The 20996-nt window shown below is 44.9% G+C and overlaps 1 protein-coding gene across 2 annotated transcripts in view; it reads left to right on the top strand.

Moving 5' to 3' along the window:
- PSAT1 (phosphoserine aminotransferase 1) overlaps positions 1-11657 on the top strand; it is a 31058-nt gene extending 19401 nt beyond the window's left edge. For both annotated transcript variants that reach the window (XM_038769762.1, XM_038769763.1), the window contains exons 8-9: positions 5002-5139; positions 10606-11657. In XM_038769762.1, coding sequence (XP_038625690.1) covers positions 5002-5139; positions 10606-10711 — 244 coding nt within the window. In that variant the 3' untranslated portion in view covers positions 10712-11657. The remainder of the gene's footprint in view (positions 1-5001; positions 5140-10605) is intronic.
- Positions 11658-20996: the final 9339 nt, after the last annotated feature.

Genomic DNA, 20996 nt, shown 5'->3' with positions numbered 1-20996 from the left:
CCTCCTGCCCCTCTTTGCTGCCTGGGTAACACCCCCTACACTGGGGATTACATCCTCTTGTTTAAGAGCACTACGGGGGCCAATTCACATGGAAAACTGTGCCCCAGGGACAGACCACCACCCTGCGGAGACCCTCCTTTCCTTCCCCCACCCCTTGCCTAGAGAGATGCCTCGACACAACTTTCCCGACCCCCTTGAGAGACTACCAGAAGGTGTATATGTATTAATTTAGGGACCTGCCTGTGAGGACGACCTAATCCTGGGGTTTACTCCCAATCGTGGGACACCTTCCCCATGTCCGACCCTGGGGACTCCTCCGTCATGCTCTCCTATGCCCGGAGCGTCTCATCCCAGAAATTCCTTCCCACTCTGGGACATTTAGCTTTTTAGTTCCAGCTGGTGGGGACAGGGGATTGGTTCAGTACTCGAGCCTGCTGGAGAGCCACCCATTTCTGACCAGCTCTCCAGCTCCAATCTTCCCAACCGCCCAATCTCCCACAGGAACAGGGTCCGGGTGTCCAATGGAAATGCCAACGGCTCATTTTCCCATTATCCCAGGGGCTCTGCTCCGAGTGGCTGGAGGTGGGCAGCTACAAGAGAACAGAGGAGGCTGGGGTCTGCATGAAACCAGGTGCCAGCAACTATTTGCCCCTTTGGCTTGCATCGCCCAGGACATTTTCCTCCCTTGGATACCCGGCAATGGTGCATTTCTCTACCAAGGGACACGGGGCATGCACCTTTACCGCCCGAGACATTCCCCTGTCACATGCCCTCCTGCTGGATCACCCTCCTGCCTTTCCTTGCAGACCGTAGAACTTTCAAGAAATTTTACAATGACATATTGCCATTTGGGGTCCTGGAGATGGGGGTGAGGGGAGTGGCTGTGGGAGAAAGCAGGGAAGGGGGAGAAAGGAGTCAGTCAATCATATTTATCAAGCGCTTACTATGTGCAGAGCACTTTACTAAGCGCTTGGGAGAGTACAGTATAACAGATGCATCCCCTGCTCACAGCAAGCTTACCGTCTAGAGGGAGGAGGAAAGAAGAAATAAAGCACAGGGGAGCAGAGGAAGAGAGGCAGCCCTTCAGAGACAGAGAGACTCCCCTTCCCAGAATACCCCTCTGCCAGGAGTCCCAAATAACAATTAATAATAATTGTGGTATTTGTTAAGCACTTACTATGTAAAAACCCTGGGGATACCTGCCTTCCCCAACATGGACACCCCCCTCAGAGACCAGTCCTCCTCAGACCAGCTTCCCTACCACGGATACCCCATTCACAAACAACTGTCTCTGTGAGGGCCGCTTTCTCCATTTCAGAAGAGAACTGAATCCAGGCTCAGCATCCTCTTCTGGAAATCCCTACCCTGGAGCACCTATCCAGTGCTCTGTTTCCCCCAGGAATTTGGTCCCCGATGTCCCAAGGGGATTTGTCGTCGGTAAATCTTCTTCAGCGTCCCTCTCTCAATTAGAGTGCGTTACCCCGGATTTGCCTTAATGCCTTCCCCACCCACCTGAGCTCTGATGGCCTTCTAATGGCTTCAGTGTCAGGATCACCCAGTGGAAGAAGGCACTGTCACCTGCCCTCCCTTAAATCATGTTCTCTGGCCCCATCAGCCTGGGTTCCTGCTGTTCTGGAGGGAATAATAATGATTATGGTACTTGTTAAGCGCTTACTATGTGCCAAGCGCTGGAGTAGATACAAGTTAATCAAGTTGGACACGGTCCCTGTCCCATGTAGGGCTCACAGTCTCAATCCCCATTTTACAGATGAGGTAACTGAGGCCCAGAGAAGTGAAGTGGCTTGCCCAAGGCCACACAGCAGCCAGGTGACGGAGCCGGGATTAGAACCCAGTTCCTTCTAACTCCCAGGCCTGTGCTCTTTCTGCTTCTCAGAAGCCCTGGTGCATCGCCTGGAGATCCAAGCCTTGGGATTCAACCTGCCCTCGCTTCCCATGTTGAGGCCTGGGGCAGGAACGCTCTGGAAAGCACGAGAAAGAGAAGAAAGAGAAGTCTGTCCCCTTGGGAGTCAGGAGGAAGGACCTATTTGCATGTTGAGGCTGGGTCCATCGCCGAACCTCCCCCAGAGGTGATTAGTCTTCACCTCTCATTGGCCTCTGACACCCAGGTCGGACTTCTGGTAACGGAATTGTCTTAAAGGACGTGACATTAGCTGCGGTGGGGGCTCTGCCGAGGAGAGCCTGAGATTTCCGTTCACTATAGACTTTAAACTGGACCTCGAGCCTTTTAACAGTCATGTAACTTGTAGAAAATAAGTGGGAAAAGTAATAATAATAATGATGGTATCTATTAAGCACTTACTATGTGCCAAGCTCAGTTCTAAGCGCCGGGGTAGATACAGGGTAATCAGGTTGTCCCACGTGGGGCTCACAGTCTTAATCCCCCTTTTACAGGTGAGGTAACAGAGGCACAGAGTAGTGACTTCACAAGATCATACAGCAGACAAATGGTGGAGCCAGTATTAGAACCCAGGTCCTTCTAACTCCCAGGCCTGTACTTTATCCACTAGGCCATGCTGCTTCTCCTCCCTGTACCCAAAACACTGTGTACTCTTTAGGGGAGTAGAGCCCTAGAGTTTAGAGATAGGCCAGAAAGATCTGTACAAAGTGTGTGTAGGAAAAGCACATTTTCCTTCCTTTCACGATGTAAATGGAAGCAAGTCCAACGTATGTATCTCTACAACATAGCAAGGTCATGAGCTTGTAAAGGTTTCGTGGTCGTCGATGGAAAAACCATAGAGAACTTCGGTGCTGTATTCAGGCCCCCATATATTTCAAAAGAATTGTAAATTTGAGAAAATTGTCCTTCCTGCTTTATGAACAGTACAATATGGCTGCATCAGCACGGACTAAAACTAGGGGCGTTTCCGACTAATTCATGGAACCTGTTAACGTCTGGTGAGTTCCCCCACCTCAGTCTGCTGATGTAGGAGGGTCAGATTCATTGAGTCGCAGTTCAGCACAGTAAAATTGAAATGTAAGAGTTGAGCTGGTATTGGTGGGATATTTTTTCCCAAGGGACCACCACTGCACATGTCCTGCTGAATGGGCCTGGCTGATTGACAGCTGCTGCCCAAAGCTTGCTTCCTTCCTTCTACCCTCAATTATGCCAAGGCTTAGTTAGCCGTGGGAGTATGTGTCAAGTTGCTCCCTTGGCTGTAAGAGGAATGAGGTGAAAATGAGAGCTGTGAGACCTATCAAGAAAGTAGGTGAAGAAAAACAGATAAGACAGTTGCCTTGGGCGGAGAAAGCAAATTTGCTGGAGAAGAGTTAGGAGCAAAATGAACAGGTTCCCAGCTGCACAGCACTTATGCACATATCTGTAATTTATTTATTTATATTAACGTCTGTCTTCCCATCTAGACTGTAAGCTCGTAGTGAGCAGTGAATGAGTCTGTCTACTGTTATATTGTCCTCTCCCGAGAGCTTAGTACAGTGCTCTGCACATAGTAAGCGGCCCAATAAATACGATTGAATGAGTGAATGAATGAATGAACAGGCAAAGGCCAGTGATGGAGACTTCTTATCAGGTATTTATTTATTTATTCTTATCATACTCGTTAAGCACTTAACCTGTCAAGCAAGCACTGTTCTAAGTGCTTGAGTACATACGAGTTAATCAGGTTGGACACAGTCCCCGGCCCCTATGAGGCTGTCTTTCACGGTCTAAGTAGGAGGGAGAACTTTCAAGTTATTCATAATAGAAGCCAAGATGAGTCCATCAGTGCTATTTACCGAGCGCTTACTGTGTGCAGAACACCGTACTGAGCGCTTGGAAGAGTACAGTACAACAGAGTTGGTAGACCCATTCCATGCCCACAATGAGCTTGCAGTCTAGAGGAATTTTACAGCTTAACTAACCCAGGCAACTTAACTAACAGCAGACATTTTTAATAATGATAATAATTGTGGTATTTGTTAAGTGCTTACTATGTGCCAGGAACTGTACTGAGCGCTGGGGTGGATACAAGCAAATGGGGTTGGACACTGTCCCCGTCCCACAGGAGGCTCACAGACTTAATTCTATTTTACAGATAAGGTAACTGAGGCCTAGAGAAGTTAAGCGACTTGCCCAAGGCCACACAGCAGACAAGTGGCGGAGCCGGGATTAAAACCCAGGTCCTTCTGACTCCCAGGTTCTATCCACTAGGCCACGCTGCTTCTCTACTACTCCTCTCTGCTGCTTTTTCACTAGTGTGGATGCACTTCTAATAGGATAAGAACAGTTCTTTAGGAAGACTTAGATATTGATTTTGTGCACTGAAGCTGTTGGCGTCTATTTCTAGCTGAGCTGTGCACTTTAATTACTAACCATCAGGAAAAGGGCCATAGTGTTGGACTGTATACCCAGAAGAATAGCCATAGCAAAAAGGAGCATTGTAGTTTGAATGTGCATGTCAGCAATGAAATAACTTTACCATTTCATGAAAAAGAGAGACAGCAATTCAAGTGCAAAGCCCATTATAATGTATTTGGTTATTCCCTTTAGTAGCTCTTCTGCTTTAAAGGTGAGTGCTTGACTCCTGTTAGCTTGAATAAGAATCACGTATGCTCCTCAAGGGGAGAGTAGAACTTTTTCTGCCACTTTCTCTCACCACTTGGATTTGTGGTTTAATTTTAATGAATCCCGCCCAGTAGAAACTTCTGGAAAAAAAACTGAGAAGAGGATACAAATTGAGGGGGCAAATGGGTGGGGGAGTTTGATTTCAAGTTAGTGGTGATGAACAAGATTGTTTATGTGCGCTGTTTCATTTTCACACTATTCTTAATTGGAACTTGGATCCTGGAAAACCTGAAAATGATTGAGAAGGCTCAATATCAGCCACTCCTTATCATCAGAGCCGTGAAGGGCCAACAGCAATCAAATTAAGTTAGTCTAACAAGAGGGTGTAAGATCAGATCAGTCCTGGTACACCCTAACTGCAGTGTCACATCACCTGAACCGTAACCTGTGTGACCCAACTTGATTGAAATATTTTTCAGATGTCCAGTGGAAAAACAATACCGAAGTAGAATGAACATTCAGATCCACATTGGCAGTGTGGAAGGAGATGACAACTTAGAAAAACGGTTTCTTGATAAAGCTCTTGAACTGAACATGATCTCTTTGAAAGGGCATAGGTAAGTACACATCTGACCCAGAAGCTTTTGAGAGGCCTGACTCTGTTCCCTCAGCATAGAATGCATTCTAGAAACAATGCGGAATATTAAGTTTTAGAGTTAGGATCTAGGTCCCCTCCCTTGAAATGTTTAGTAAACGGACACTACTGTACTGCTGTGAACCAGAGTTACCCCTTCCTTCCTAAACATGGTGCTTCAGAATGGACCAAATCACACTTCCTCTCTTTCTTTCTGTCTTTCTGTCTGATTCACTAACTTATCTGTCTTTCTGTTTTTTTTTGTGCGCTCAATTGATGGCATCGCTTGACGGTATTTGTTAAGCACTTACTGTGTGCTAGGCACTGTTCAAAGTGCTGGGGTAGAGACAAGATAATCGGGTTGGACAAAGTCTGTGTCCCACATAGGGCCTACAGTCTTGATCCCATTTTACAGATGAGGGAACGGAGGCCCGGAGAAGTGAAGTGACTTGCCCAAGGTCACACAGCAGACAAGTGGCAGAGCCGGGATTAGAACCCATGACTGACTGACTCCCAAGCCTGTGCTCTAGCCACTAGGTTATGCTGCTCCTAGTGGATGGATCGATAACCAGTTGGATATCCTTTTTCCTCCTGTCAATAATATTGTGTCTGTCTGTCTCCTCTGCTAGATTGTAATCTCCCTGAAGGCCGGGATTTTGTCTTTTACCTCCGTGGTACTCTCCCAAGTGCTTAGATACAGTGCTCTGCATATAAGTAGGTGCATCATAACTATCATCAATTGATTGATTAATTCATTTTTAGTCCCAGGATAATTTGGATCAGGGTTGAACCTGGAGGCTGCATATGGTGCCCTCCTGCAGGCCTCAGGCCCAGGCGTGGACCACTAGACGGGTTGTAAGGCCCGATACCTGCCTTCCCGCCACCACTGAAGGATGAAAATGGCTCCAGCCTCGTCGCAGATGAGGAGGAGATCCTGAAAAGAAGGCAGTGGCAATTCAGTATCCCACTACTGAAGACGAGGCTCTTCAAAAGCAAAAAACCTTCCAGCCCGCCTCTGGACCCGATGTTTATTCCTCCCGTGCTCCACAGACTTGGAGAGGGGCCACTCTCCTCAAACACTTCCACAGGCTCCTCCTCAAAGTATGGAATGCTGAGTTGATGCCACCCTAATCACCACCTTCAAGAAGGAAGGCAAAAGATCAGCTCGCAGCATGGCCTGTCATTCATCTCTCTTGCCAGCAATCTTGCCTAGAAATCCTTTTAGTGTCCATCCCTCCCGCTAAATTGCAAGCTCCTTTATCAATTAGTGAATCAGTCAAATTTCTTGAGCGCTTACTGTGTGCAGAACACTGTAGTAAGCCCTTGGGAGAGCCAAGTAGAACAGAATTAGCAGATGTGTTCTCTGCCCAAGATGAGCTCACAGTCTTTAGGGCAGGGATTATGTCTACCAAGTATTGTACTCCTCCTATCTGCTCGATACAGTGCTCCGCAAGGAGCTTAGTACAGTTTTCTGCTCACAGTGAGTGCTCAATAAATACTATTGATGGATTTATTGGTGTCCTCTCAGATCAGATACTGAAGAATATCATTGGCCGGTTGCCCCCGGAATCACGGACCACAGTGTGGCACAGCGGGCGTGATCTCGACATGCTCTCTCCCCCCTCTAGACTGTAAGACTATTGTGGGCAGGGAACATGTCTATCAACTGTGTTATATTGTTATATTGTACTCTCCCAAGTGCATAGTACAGTGCTCTGCGCACAGTAAGCGCTCAGTACATTTGATTGATTGTGTGTAAGTCACAGGGAAAATGCAGGGAGCAGCACTATGATTTCTGTATGATTTTCCTAGACTTTATGACAACACCAGTCAATCCATCAATAGGATTTATTGAGCATTTCTTGTGAGCAGAGCACTGTCCTAAACTCTTGTGGAGCACTGTTTTGAGCACTTTGAAGAGTATAATACTTAGACCAAAATCCCTGCCCTAAAGGAGCTTGCAATTTAGTGGAGGAGATGGATGCTAAAATGATGTGCAAAAATAAGGAAGATGAAAAATGGTTACGTAGATGAGTGAGTGCTTAAGTAATAGGGTGTGTAAGTTGATATTATTTTTCATTCAGTTGTATTTATTGTGCGCTTACTGTGTGCAGAGCATTCACTTAGCATTATTTAAGCATTCACTTATCTACAGATCCATTTTTCATCTTCCTTGTTTCTGTAGTTATGTCAAAGAAGTGTTCCAGGTAGTTGTGAGTAAACAAGCATATAGTTGTCCCAGAAGTGCTGAGGTGGTAGTTGGGTGGGGAGCAGAGCAGTTCATTGTCATTTCAGAAGAGTTTTACAGATGAAGAGGAAAGCATTTGACACCATGGGTAGATCTGGACACCCGGAATTGGTCGGTAAACCTGGCCGCCCTGAAGAATGCCTCGAGATTCCGAGGTTGCCCTGTCCGATCTATTCCCCAACGCCGACGGGGGAAAGTGGAGGTGGCTAATGAACCCAGTCTCGTTCAGTTCATAATAATAATAATAATGGCATTTATTAAGCGCTTACTATGTGCAAAGCACTGTTCTAAGGTTGTCCCACGGGGGGCTCACGGTCTTAATCCCCATTTTACAGATGAGGTAACTGAGGTACAGAGAAGTTAAGTGACTTGCCCAAAGTCATACAGCTGACAGTTGGTGGAGCCAGGATTTGAACCCCTGACCTCTGACTCCAAACCCCATGCTCTTTCCACTGAGCCAAGCTGTAACAGTTCATCCTACCCAGCCCTATTGGAAGGTGAAGCCAGAGACCCTGATGCAGGTGTTAGACTCTCAGGGGAACGCTTCCAACTCAGCAGACTCAGAGCATCATCCAAGGTGTTTGATGCAATCATTCAAGGATTACTTTATGCGGGAGTCTGCCTCCTAGAGGTGTCTTCCCCCGAAGACTCGCAAATCACAGTAAGTTCCTTCGTTGAATCAGCCAGGTGTTTTGGACTGACGATAACGTCTTAAGGACAACCGCCATCGGGTCAGCCCACAACCAGCACAAGGACAAATGCCAAAAAGAGAACTTTGCTTCTGCTTTGGCGTTTGCACAACGATATGATAATGCACAAGGAAGGAGCAAACTGAGTCAAGAAGGCCAAGCCATCCTTTGAGAGACTGTTAGAGTGCGGCGGCAGTGTGGCATTAAGCTCCAGATCTAACTTAAAGGCCTACAGAGCTGAAGTGCTGTTCAGCTCCCTTGAGGACTGGAAGACCTGGGCCTCACTCTGGTACCACGTGCAACTCCATGGTCAACTTTCAGCATTAATTAAAGGCTACAATCAATAGCAAATGGCGAGAGAGGCTTACAACAATGCAGTATGGCCTAGCGGAAAGAACGCGGACCCGGGAGTCAGAAGGATCTGGTTTCTAAAACCGGCTCTGCCAGTTGCTTGCTGTGTGACCTTGGGCAAGTCACTTCACTTCTCTGTGCCACAGGTTCCTCATCTGTAAAATGGAGTTTAAATCCTACTCAGATTGTGACCCAGTCCCTGCTCCACATGGGGCTCCCATTCTAAGTTGGAGAGAGGAGGATTTTATCACCATATTACAGATGAGGTAACTGAGGCACCAAGAAGTTTAGTGACTCGCCCAAAGTCATTCATTCATTCAATTGTATTTGAGCACTTACTGTGTGCAGAGCACTGTACTAAGTGCTTGGGAAGTACAAGTTGGCAGCATAGTCATAGTCATAGTACAAGTCACACAGCAGACAAGCGGCAGAGCTGGGATTGGAATCCAGATCCTCTGACTCCCAAGCCAGGCCATTTGTTACAGACAGGTAACCTCAAAATCCAGACGAGGCAATAAAATAAATGTTGTCAGGGAGTCAGGCAGCAGTGTTTTCTGAGCACTTGTGACAGTAGCACTGCACAGAACCATGACCAATCAATCAGTGGTATTTACTGAGTGCTTACTTGGTGCAGAGCACTGTTCTAAGCACCTGGGAGAGTACAGTATAACAGAGTTGGTAGTCATGTTCCTTGCCCACAACAAGCTCACAGTCAGTGGGCTTTGGCTGGGTCCATTCAACAAGATGGGTTTTAGCAAGGTAAGGATACCCCTTTCCCCAGACTTTCTTCAGGGATTGGATCAGTTGGATCAGTGATCTTTGAAGGTGGATGATCAAACATGGCCCCATTGCAGATTTAACACCCAACCTTCCTTGGATTTCTGCTGTCAGTCAATTGGTGGCATTTGTTGAGCACTCAACTGTGTACAGGACACTGCACCAAGCGTTTGGGAGAACACAACACAATGGAGTGGGTATACGCCTTCCCTGCCCATAAGGAGTTTACAGTCTAGCAGGGGAGACAGACAGTCCTGTGCTCTTTCCCCTAGGCCATGCTGCTTGGAAGATGCACATATTTTGTTGATACTTGTATTCTCTGATATAAGCCTTATTAAAGGCCCATCTCCTCCAGGAAGCCTTCCCTGACTGAGCCCTCCTCTCCTCTTCTCCTACTCCCTTCTGCGCCGCTCATACTTGCTCCTTCATTCATCCTCCCTCCTTTCCCCACAGCACATATGTATCCAGCCCAGTTATCTTGTATCCATCCCAGTGCTTAGAACAGTGCCTGGCACATAGTACGCACTTAACAAATACCATAATTATTATTATGAATATATCTGAATATATCTTTTATTTATATTAATGTCAGTCTCCCCCTCTAGACTTTGAGCTTATTGTGGTCAGGGAATGTGTCTGATGTTATATTGTACTCTCCCAAGTGGTCAGTACAGTGCTTTGCACACAGTAAGCGCTCAGTAAATACAGTTATTAATAATAATAAGAATAATAATTCTCTCAGGACCTAATGAATTCCTTTGATGCATAGACAGTGGGAACGAGAACAATGATGTTGTTGTTAACTAATACCCCTATCTTCATCGCCTCTTATTGCATTTATGTAAGTGCCAATTACGTGCTAGTAGAGAGAGTGGGATAATGAAGTTTAATCAATGTTAAAAAAAATAACATCTCGAGAAGCAGCATGGCTTAGTGGAAAGAGCTCGGGGTCTGGGAGTCAGAGGACCTGGGTTCTAATCCTGGCTCTGCCGCTATCCTGCCGTGTGGCCTTGGGCAAGTCACTTCACTTCTGTGCCTGTTTCCTCATCTGTAAAATGGGGATTAAATCCTACTCCCTCCTACTTAGATTGTGAGCTCCATATTGTTCACTCATTCATTGTCGTATTTATTGAGCACTTACTGGGTGCTAAACACTGTACCAAGGGCTTGAGAGAGTACAATATAACAGTAAACAGACACATTCCCTGCCCACAATGAGCCTACAGTCTAGAGGGACCTTACAGTTTATTGGGAAGGACTAGGTCCAACCTGATTATCTTGATCCACCCAGTGCTTAGGACAGTGTCTGACATATTGTAAGCACCATCGTTATTATTATTCCATTTTACATATGGTCAACAACATTTTCCATTTTGTACTCTAGGTCCGTTGGAGGAATACGCGTTTCTTTGTATAATGCAATCACAATGGAAGATGTTCAGCTCCTGGCAACATTCATGAAGAGTTTTATGGAGACACACCAGCTCTGAAAACTCTGGAATGAGCAGAAAATGCACCTTTTGAAAATTCTTCAGGGTTTAAAAATAAATGTGGCACAGTTATAGAAATGAACAAATAAGCTATTTTCCCCTGATTAACATGTCTGTCGTAGCTTTTTTTTCCCGCTACGATAGTGTAGTTTACATTTGCAAAGCTGTTGCTTAAATTACCAGGATAATTCTGGCTAGTACTGTAAGATTTCTAAAGATTTCTAAAGTCTTGCTTCTCCCTGTTTTTTCCCCAGTTTCACATTGTTCTTTCATCTCTGCTTTCTTTTCGGTAAATCTTAATATGTAAACTTTGCTGCATGCTTAGCTCTGTATATTGGATTCAACTGACCCTTTCTGTATTCACACACTAAGGTGGACGTGAACAAATGCTAAACGTGACCAAGTGTTAGCTAAATACATTCCAAGTGCACATCATTAGCAGCCTTAGGACTGTTCGTTTAGACCCAAATTTAGCTATGTAACGCAGAGCTTCAGGTCAGGGAGCACAATTCGGGCTCTACTGGGATCTTAAAGAGATAAAACTGACATAAGATTTGTTTCTCCATCGACGAAGTCGTAATTCCATCTACACGGTTTATGTTTCAGCAGTGATGTAGTTAGAAACGTTAATGTAGCGTCAAAGTCCATGAGTATCCTTGCAAAAGGAACTTTTTGCTTCTTTTCTGCTCCGAAATAAGGTGTGGTGGTTTGGGTCTTTCCTCTGAAGATAATGGGAAAGGGGTTTTTGGCTTCCTTCCCCAAAACTAAAGTCTCAGGTGAAGTGGCTAGTTTTTCAGTTAACTTGACGTTTCCACTTTATTCTGACTGATTGGTACGATACTGTGAGTTGTAGTCACCGTTCTGGGAAGACTGTTTCCCATCTTGTTTATCTACTTGTCAGTATTTTATGTTGCAGAGGTGAAGCACATTAAAGTCTTAAAACAAACACAACTTTTAAGAGCATTTCTTTACCTGGTGTTTTGTGGAATTCTCCATAGCAAGTGGAAACCCAAACAACTGTTTTGTGGTGAGCTGAAATGAGGTAACTGTAGAAAAGGTGAACAAAAGAAACACTTTAAAGGCACACAGAAGCAAAAACAACACTATAATGTAGAGGTGGACAGCTTCTGAAGGATCAATCTGCTTGCCATGCAGCAGTCAGAAATCAATCAGTGGTATTTATTGAGTGCTGACTGTGTTCAGAGCACTGTTTTATGTGCTTGGGAATGTATAATACCACAGAGTTGGTAGACACATTCCCTGCCCACAACTGAGAAGCAGCATGGCCTAGTGGATAGAGTATGGGCCTCCGAGTCAGAAGGACCTGGGTTCCAATCCCGGTTCTGCCACTTGTCTGCTGTGTGACCTTGGGCAGGTCACTTCACTTCTCGGTGCCTCAGTATCCTCATCTGTAAAATGGGGATTAAGACCGTGAGCCCCAGGTGGAACAGGGACTGTGTCCAACCCAATTTGCTTATATTCACCCCAGCGCTTAATGCAGTGCCTGGAACGTAGTAAGCGTTTGCTTAACAAATACCACAGTTATTATTATTCACGAGTGTACAGTCTAGAGGATAATACCTGGCCTGTCCCAGCGGGGCTCATAGAGATCGTCCATATCATCTCCATTGTACAGTGGAGGTGGGTGGGAAACTGAGGCCCTAGAGAGATTGTATGACTCATCCAAGGTCACGCTGCAGGTCAGTGGCAGGGCTGGAACTAGAACCTGGGGTCTCCTGACTCCCAGCCCTGCGCCCTGGCCACCAGGCCACACTGCTTTAATAGGTGGCTGAGGGAAGATTGTGAGCCCAAGAGGAAGAAAAAGAAAATAATACAAGATACTGTGGGTAAAAAATGCAATATTGCAGCCAGGGAAAATTGTTACATGTAAATGATATTGAAGAGATTGGTGGTCTCTTGGTTTTATCAGCCACGCCCACCCCTGTGATAAAAATCTCACCATTAGCCTTGTCATCAAAACAAAGGCCATGGAAAGGGCTGTTGGATGAAGTGGGATATAAATAATGCCTGATCAAACCAAAGACATACGATTGGGCTAATCTTTATGTTCTTTGATATTGCCCATCCATTTATTCAATCGTGTTTACTGGGCGCTTACAGTGTGCAAAGCACAGTACTAAGCTCCTGGGAGAGGACAATATAACAACAGGCACATTCATTCACTCATTCAATTGTATTTATTGAGTGCTTACTGTGTGCAGAGCACTGTACTAAGTGCTTGGGAAATACAAATTGGCGGCATATAGAGATGGTCCCTACCCAACAACTGGCTCACAGTCTAGAAGGGGGAGACAGACAACAAAACAAAACATGTGGACAGGTGTCAAGTTGTTAGAATAAATAGAATTAAAGCTAGATGCACATCATTAACAAAATAAATACAATAGTAAATCTGGACAAGTAAAATAGAGTAATCTGTACATACATATATACAGGTGCTGTGGGGAGGGGAAGGAGGTAGGGTGCGGGGGATGGGGAGGAGGAGAGGAAAAAGGGGGCTCAGTCTGGGAAGGCCTCCTGGAGGAGGTGAGCTCAGTAGAGCTTTGAAGGGAGGAAGAGAGCTAGCTTGGCGGATGTGCAGAGGGAGGGCATTCCAGGCCAGGGGGAGACGTGGGCTGGGGGTCAATGGCGGGACAGGCGAGAATGAGGTACAGTGGGGAGGTTAGCAGCAGAGGAGCGGAGGGTGCGGGCTGGGCTGTAGAAGGAAAGAAGGGAGGTGAGGTAGGAGGGGGCGAGGGGATGGAGAGCCTTGAAGCCGAGAGTGAGAAGTTTTTGCTTGATGGGTAGGTTGACAAGCAGCCACTGGAGATTTTTGAGGAGGGGAGTAACATGCCCAGAGCGATTTTGCACAAATGATCTGGGCAGCAGTGTGAAGTATAGACTGAAGTGGGGAGAGACAGGAGGATGGGAGATCAGAGAGGAGGCTGATGCAGAATGCAGTATGCAGATGCATTCTCCTCTGGTATGGTTACTTTTCTGTGTGGAATGGGTAATAACGAAAATAATGCGGTATTCGTTAAGTGCTTACTATGTGTCAAGCACTGTACTAAGCCTTGGGGTAGAGATGAGATCTCTCTTTCTAGCTCTCTTCCTCCCTTCAAGGCCCTGCTGAGAGCTCACCTCCTCCAGGAGGCCTTCCCAGACTGAGCCCCTTCCTTCCTCTCCCCCTCGTCCCCCTCTCCATCCCCGCATCTTACCTCCCTCCCTTCCCCACAGCACCTGTATATATGTATACATGTTTGTACATATTTTTTTACTCTATTTATTTATTTATTTATTTAATTTATTTGTACATATCTATTCTATTTTATTTTGTTAGTATGTTTGGTTTTGTTCTCTGTCTCCCCCTTTTAGACTGTGAGCCCACTGTTGGGTAGGGACTGTCTCTATATGTTGCCAATTTGTACTTCCCAAGCGCTTAGTATAGTGCTCTGCACATAGTAAGTGCTCAATAAATACGATTGATGATGATGATGATGATGAGATAATCAAGTTGGACAGTCCCTGTCCCCCATAGCGTATCACACACTCTCAAGAGCTTTGTACAATGCTCTACATACAGCAGGTCCCCAATAAATACCACAAAGTGATTGATTGATTGGGGTTCACAGTCTTCGTGGGAGGGAGACCAGGTATTTCATCCCCATTTTCCAGAAGAGGAAACAGGCACAGAGAAGTCAAGTGACTAGCCCAGGTCACACTGCAGGTAAGTGGAGCGTGGGACAACCTGATCACCTTGTAACCTCCCCAGCGCTTAGAACAGTGCTTTGCACATAGTAAGCACTTAATAAATGCCATCGTTATTATTATTATTATTGTTAGAACCCAGACGTCCTGACTCCTAGGCCCACGCTCTTTCCACTAGGCCATGCTAGTGCTGATGATACCTGATTAGTAGTTAATATAAGGGTTCTTCTAGTCAGACGCCTAAACGCCTACTATTTGCCACTGTTCTAAACACTGAGATAGAAGATAGTCGGGTTGGACATAATCCCGGTCAATCAATCCATCGATGGTATTTATTGAGTGCTTACTATGTGCAGAGCACTGTACTAAGCACTTGGGAGAGTACAATACAGCAGAGTTGAGCAGACACATTCCCTGCCCACAATGAGCTTACAGCCTAGAAGGGGAGGCAAACGTAAATATAAGTAATTTAGAATATACAATTTAAAGATATGTCCCTGAGTGCTGTCGGGTTAGGGTGGGATGAATATCAAATGCCCAAAGGTTATAGGTCCAAGGGGATAGAAGAGTGTGCTGGGGAAAAGAGGGCTTAATCAGGGCCCTGGGAGAAGATGTGACTTTAATAATTCATTCAATCGTATTTATTGAGTGCTTACTGTGTGCAAGGCACAGTACTAAGCAATTAGCACTGTACTAGGTGCTTAGCACTGTACTAATGCTTTGAAGGTGGGGAGAGTGGTGGTCTGGGCTATATAGAGGGGGAGGGAATTCCAGGCTAGAGGGAGGGTGTGGGAAAGGGGAGAGATAGACAAGTATCACATGGGGCTCATGGTCGAAGTCGGAGGGAGGATAATTTAATCCCTATTTTCACAGATGAGGTAGGAGAGGTACAGAGAAGAGAAGTGACTCGCCCAAATTAACACAGCGGACAAGTGGTAGAATCAGGATTAGAAGTCAGGTCTGACCTTCCGACTCTGACTCCCAGGCCCACACTCTTTCCACTAGGCTGCTTCCCCTATTGCTGTATTTCTTGAAAAATTAGACTTGACCCATGCAGACCCAGACATGGAAACGTATCTCCCTTACCCTCCTTTCAATATGATTCCTATCTGGGCTCCATCAGAACCTTTGGTTATCTTGGAGGACTATCACATCGTGAGGCAGGAATGGAAAGGATTTTACTGGAAACGTCAGACATGGTAGAAATCTATCTAAGGAGCAGCGTTGGGTTTGTCGAGAAGGAGGGAGAGATAGAACATGGAAACTTAGGGAGCTATATTCATATTAGCAAAATATTACACAATGTAATCACCAAAAAATTAAGAACAAAATTTCAAAAGAAAGGCAAACAAGCCATCACATACTCTGACATGCAAATTACCTTTATAACTAAATAGAGTAATGATAAAGCCCCTTGGTATCCCGGCTCTGCCACTTGTCTGCTGTGGGACCTTGGGCAGGTCACTTCACTTCTCTGGGCCTCAGTTACCTCGCCTGTAAAATGGGGATTGAGATTGTGAGCCCCATGTGGGACAGGGACTGTGTCCAACTCAATTTGCTTGTATCCACCCTAGCACTTGATACAGTGCTTGGCACATAGTAGGCGCTTGATGAATGCCATTATTATTATTATTGTTATTATTATTGTTATTATTATTATTATTAAGCTCACCTCCTCCAGGAGGCCTTCCCAGACTGAGCCCCCCTTTTCCTCTGCTCCTCCTTCCCTCCCCATTGCCCCTATTCCCTCCCTCTGCTCTACCCCCTCCCCACTCCACAGCCCTTGTGTATATATGTACATATTTATTATTCTATTTTATTAATGATGTGTATATATCCATAATTCCATTTACTTATATTGATGCTATTGATGCCCGTCTACTTGTCTTGTTTTGTTTTGTTGTCTGTCTCCCCCCTTCTAAACTGTGAGCCCATTGTTGGGTAGGGATTGTCTCTGTTGCCGAATTGTACTTTCCAAGCGCTTAGTACAGTGCTCTGCACGCAGTAAGCGCTCAATAAATACATTGAATGAATTAAAAACTTTTTACTATTTTTGTCTGAAGGAATGGTTGTAGCAGAGGTAAGGGGTGGGGAGTTGGAGTGTTTGTGCTGTTCCAGTAAAAAGAGCATAGATCAGACCTGGGTTCTAATCCTTGCCGTGTCTATGGCCTGCTGGATGACTTTGGGCAAATCACTTAACCTCTCTGCCTCAGCATGGCCTAGTGGAAAGATCACAGGATTGGATGTCAGAAAACTTGGGTTCTAGTTTCGGCTCTTCCACTGGCTGGCTGTGTGGCCTTGGATAGGTAAGTCCTTGAATGTTTCTGTGCCTCAGTTTCCTCATCTATAGAATGGGGATAAAATACCTGTTCTCCTTTCCCTTTAGATTGTGGGATAGGGACTGCATCTGGTCTGATTATCTTGAAATCCACCCCAGGGCCGAGTTCAACACTTGGAACCTAGCACTTAATAAATAGCATCATTTACCATTATTTAATATTATTTACTATTTGGAAAACAATGAAGATGGGACAAGTGCCCTATTTTCTTATTCATTAAAGCAAAACATACCCCATCCCTGCTTTGAAAACTCGATTTCTGTTTAAAGAGATAGCATTGCTACAGCAAATTATCAATGTGTGTGTATATATATATATATATATATATATATATATATATATATATAAAATCATGATGGCATTTGTTAAGCACTTACTATGTGCCAAGCACTGTTCTAAGCACTTGGGGGGATACAAGTAATCAGGTTGTTCCACATGGGGCTCACAGTCTTAATCCCCATTTTACAGATGAGGTAACTGAGGCCCAGAGAAGTTAAGTGACTTGCCCAAAGTCACACAGCTGACAAGTGGCAGAGCTGGGATGACAACCCATGACCTCTGACTCCCAAGCCCAGGCTCTCTTTCCACTGAGCCACACTGCTTCTCATGTATTTATATATATATATATATGTGTGTATATATATGTGTGTATACACACACACACACACACATATTACAGTTACTACTGTTCATTTCAGAGTAATCATTAAAAAGAAGAAACCACATATTGCCATAAAAATGGATAGGCCCCTTTGATAGATTAGATATTGTCAAATTATGCTGAAAGCATTATCAGCTCTGGCTTTGCATCATCAGCTCTGGCTTTGTATCAGTCTATGATTAATGTTTGTTGGATTACATTCTCTGAATGGAAAATAAAATGAGGAAGAATCTTCTCACTTTTGATCGGAATGAGCATAATTAAAAAGTGAAATGCTACTGGGTCATCCATGAAATCAATCACTTTAATTGGAAAGAAGGAGCCCTTACTTCTGTTGGTAATTGGGCTCTTGATATTTTTAAATCTGAATTCATGACAGTTTGTGATAAATTGTCTCCTTTTAGGCTAAAGAAGCTAAGAAGTTATAATTACCCATGGATTACTCCTGAATGGCTAGAAGAACTTGATCAAAGAGATAAGCGAAGATATATAGAAAAGCCAGCAACTTGCAAAGATTTATTGGATTTTTAAAGCAGCCAAGGAATAAAATTGTGCATTTGATGCGACAGATACAAGAGTTCCATGGTATTTGAAATCCCAGGGATATAAAATAGGATTTTCTAAGAAAGCACCACATATAGGAAGAAGACATTGAATATATTTGCAGAATGAATGAATCTATTCACCAAAATGTCAAATTAAAGAACCATATTATGTAAATTGAGAATTGTTTAAATTAGGATAAATGAGCAAAGGCAGCTAATTATACATACAAATAGTTTGGAAAATATTTCATGTTGTTGAAGCATATAAAATTACTCAACACAATCAGAGAGATTGATTAGAGTCATTTTAGGCTTATAAAAATTGTGGTATTTGTTAAGTGCTTAGTATGTGGCAAGCACTCTACTGAAACTGGGGTAGATACAAGATAATCAGGGCAGACAGTTCCTGTTCCAGAAGGTGCTCACAATCTAAGGGGGAGAGAAAACAGTTATTTAATCTCCATTTTATACATGAGGAAACCCAAGCACAGAGGAGTAAAGTGACTTGCCCAAGGTCACACAGGAGGCAAATGGCAGATGGGATTAGAAGAGGTCATCGTCATTATCAATGGGATTTATTGAGCGCTTAGTGTGTGCAGAGCAACGTACATGTTCCCTGCCCACAGTGAACTCATGGTCTAGAGGAGGAGAGAGATATTGATATAAATAACTTATAATATATAGTTTATAGATAGGTATATAAGTGCTGTGAGGCTGAGGTTGGGGTGAATATCAAATGGCCAATGGGCACAGATCCAAGGGCATAGACAACGCAGAAGGGAGAGGGAGCCAGGGAAAAGAGGGCTTAATCGGGGAAGGCCTCTTGGAGGAGATAATAATGGCATTTGTTAAGTGCTTTCTATGTGCGAAGCACTGTTCTAAGAGCTGGGGGGGGGAATACAAGGTGATCAGGTTGTCCCACGTGGGGCTCACAGTCTTAATCCCCATTTTACAGATGAGGTAACCGAGGCCCAGAGAAGTTAAGTGACTTGCCCAAAGACACACAGTTGACAAGTGGCAGAGCCGGGATTAGAACCCATGACCTCTGGCTCCCAGGCCCATGTTCTTTCCACTGAGCCACGCTGCTTAGGGCCTTGAAGGTGGAGAGAGTGGTGGTCTGGCATATATGGAGGGGGAGGGAGTTCCAGGCCTGAGGGAGGATGTGGGAAATCTGTCGGCGGCGAGATAGACAAGATCGGGTCCCAGTGAGCAAGCGGGCACTAAATGAGCGAAGTGTGCAGGCGGGGCTGTAGTACGAAATCAGGGAAGTGAGGTAGGATGGGGTGAGCTGCTCAAGTGCTTTAAAGCCAGTGGTAAGGTCCTCTGCCTCCCAGGCTCATGCTCGCTCTTGTCGGTAGGCAACACTAACTCTCCTCTGTCTGGCATTAAAAAACCCAAAACAATTTTTCCCTCTCTTCTCAGATCCCAGGTTTGAAATCTCAAGTGCTCAGATTTCATTGCACTGTCTCTTTCTGCTCAAAAAGACGCCCTCTTGTGTTCTGTATGGGTAATGCGCTGACTCTTAAGTGGAGGAGGGAATATCAGGCCTAAGCAGTGGGGCCATAAAAGCGGGAAGCCCCCACTCATCAATCAATCATTCAATCAATGGTATTTATTGAGCGCTTACTGTGTGAAGGGCACTGTACTAAGCTCTTGGGAGAGCAAGAGTTGGGACAGTACAAGTATAGACATGATCCTTGCCTACATGGGAAGCAGTGTGGCCTAGTGGAAAGAGCACAGGCCTGGGAGTCAGAGGATCTGGGTTCTAATCCCCACTCTGCCAGTTGCCTGCTGTGTGACCTTGGGCAAGTCACTTAACTTCTCTGTGCCTCAGTTTCCTTAACTGTAAAATGGGGATTCAAAGCCTGTTCTCCTGCCTACTTAGGCTGTGAGCCGCATGTGCAACAGGGACTGTGTCCAACGTGATTAACTTGTATCTACCTCAGTGCTTAGAACAGTGCTTGGTACATAGTAAGCACTTAATAAGTATCATTAAAAAAGAAATCTTACATTTGAAATAATATCTTCTTGCAGCAAAGCCACAGTTTACTAGTGTGGTTTCGCCTTAGTACCCTCCCTTCTACGTTGACTGTGCATTTGTATCTGTACCCCTTTAAGCACTTGGTATTCTCCTCATCCTCAGTCCTACAGCATTTATGCCTGTATCCATCTGTAATTGACTTGAATATTATTATTATTATTATTGTATCTATTAAGTGATTACTATGTGCCAAGCACCATTCTAATCGCTGGGGTAAATACAAGGTAATCAGATTGTCCCACGTGGGGCTCACAGTCTCAATCCCCATTTTACAGATGAGGTAACTGAGGCACAGAGAAGTTAAGTGACTTGCCCAAGGTCACACAGCAGACAAGTGGCAGAGGCAGGATTAGAACCCACGACCTCTGACTCCCAAGCCCGTGCTCTTGCCACTAGACCATTCCAGAATATCTGTCTGCCCCTCTAGATAGTAGACTCTTTGTGGGCAGGGTTCACGTCTACCTACTCTATCCTACTGTTACTCTCCCAAGCATTCAGTATAGTGTTCTGAGCTTAGTGAGCCCTCAATATATACTATTGGTTGATTGATTAATCATCCCGGGTGAAGTTAAAAAAGGAAGAGAGAACAGAACCAACCAATCAATGATATTTATTAAGTGCTTACTGAGTGCAGAGCCCTGTACTGAGCAGTTGGGGAGTCCATTACAATAGGTGGTCTCTTTAGTTAGGATTTATTTTAGGCTGGCAAGTGACTTCCCTACTGTTGACCTGAAGTACCACTGGGTCTGGGGCTTGATGGGACCAGGTTTCATGGTGGTTTAAGTATTACCCACATACATCCTCTCCTTTATCTAAATATAGATAACAATAATAATTGTGGTATTCGTAAAGCTCTTCCTATGTGTCAAGCACTGCCCTAGGCACTGGGGTAAGATACAAAATAATCAGGTCCCACATGGGGCTCACAGTATAAATGGGAGGGTGCATAGTTATTGAATCCCCATTTGGCAGATGAGGAAACTGAGGCACA

The sequence above is a fragment of the Tachyglossus aculeatus genome, chromosome X4, assembly GCF_015852505.1.
Source record: "Tachyglossus aculeatus isolate mTacAcu1 chromosome X4, mTacAcu1.pri, whole genome shotgun sequence".
NCBI classification, from domain to species: domain Eukaryota; kingdom Metazoa; phylum Chordata; class Mammalia; order Monotremata; family Tachyglossidae; genus Tachyglossus; species Tachyglossus aculeatus.
This window is presented reverse-complemented; position numbering and strand designations above follow the sequence as displayed.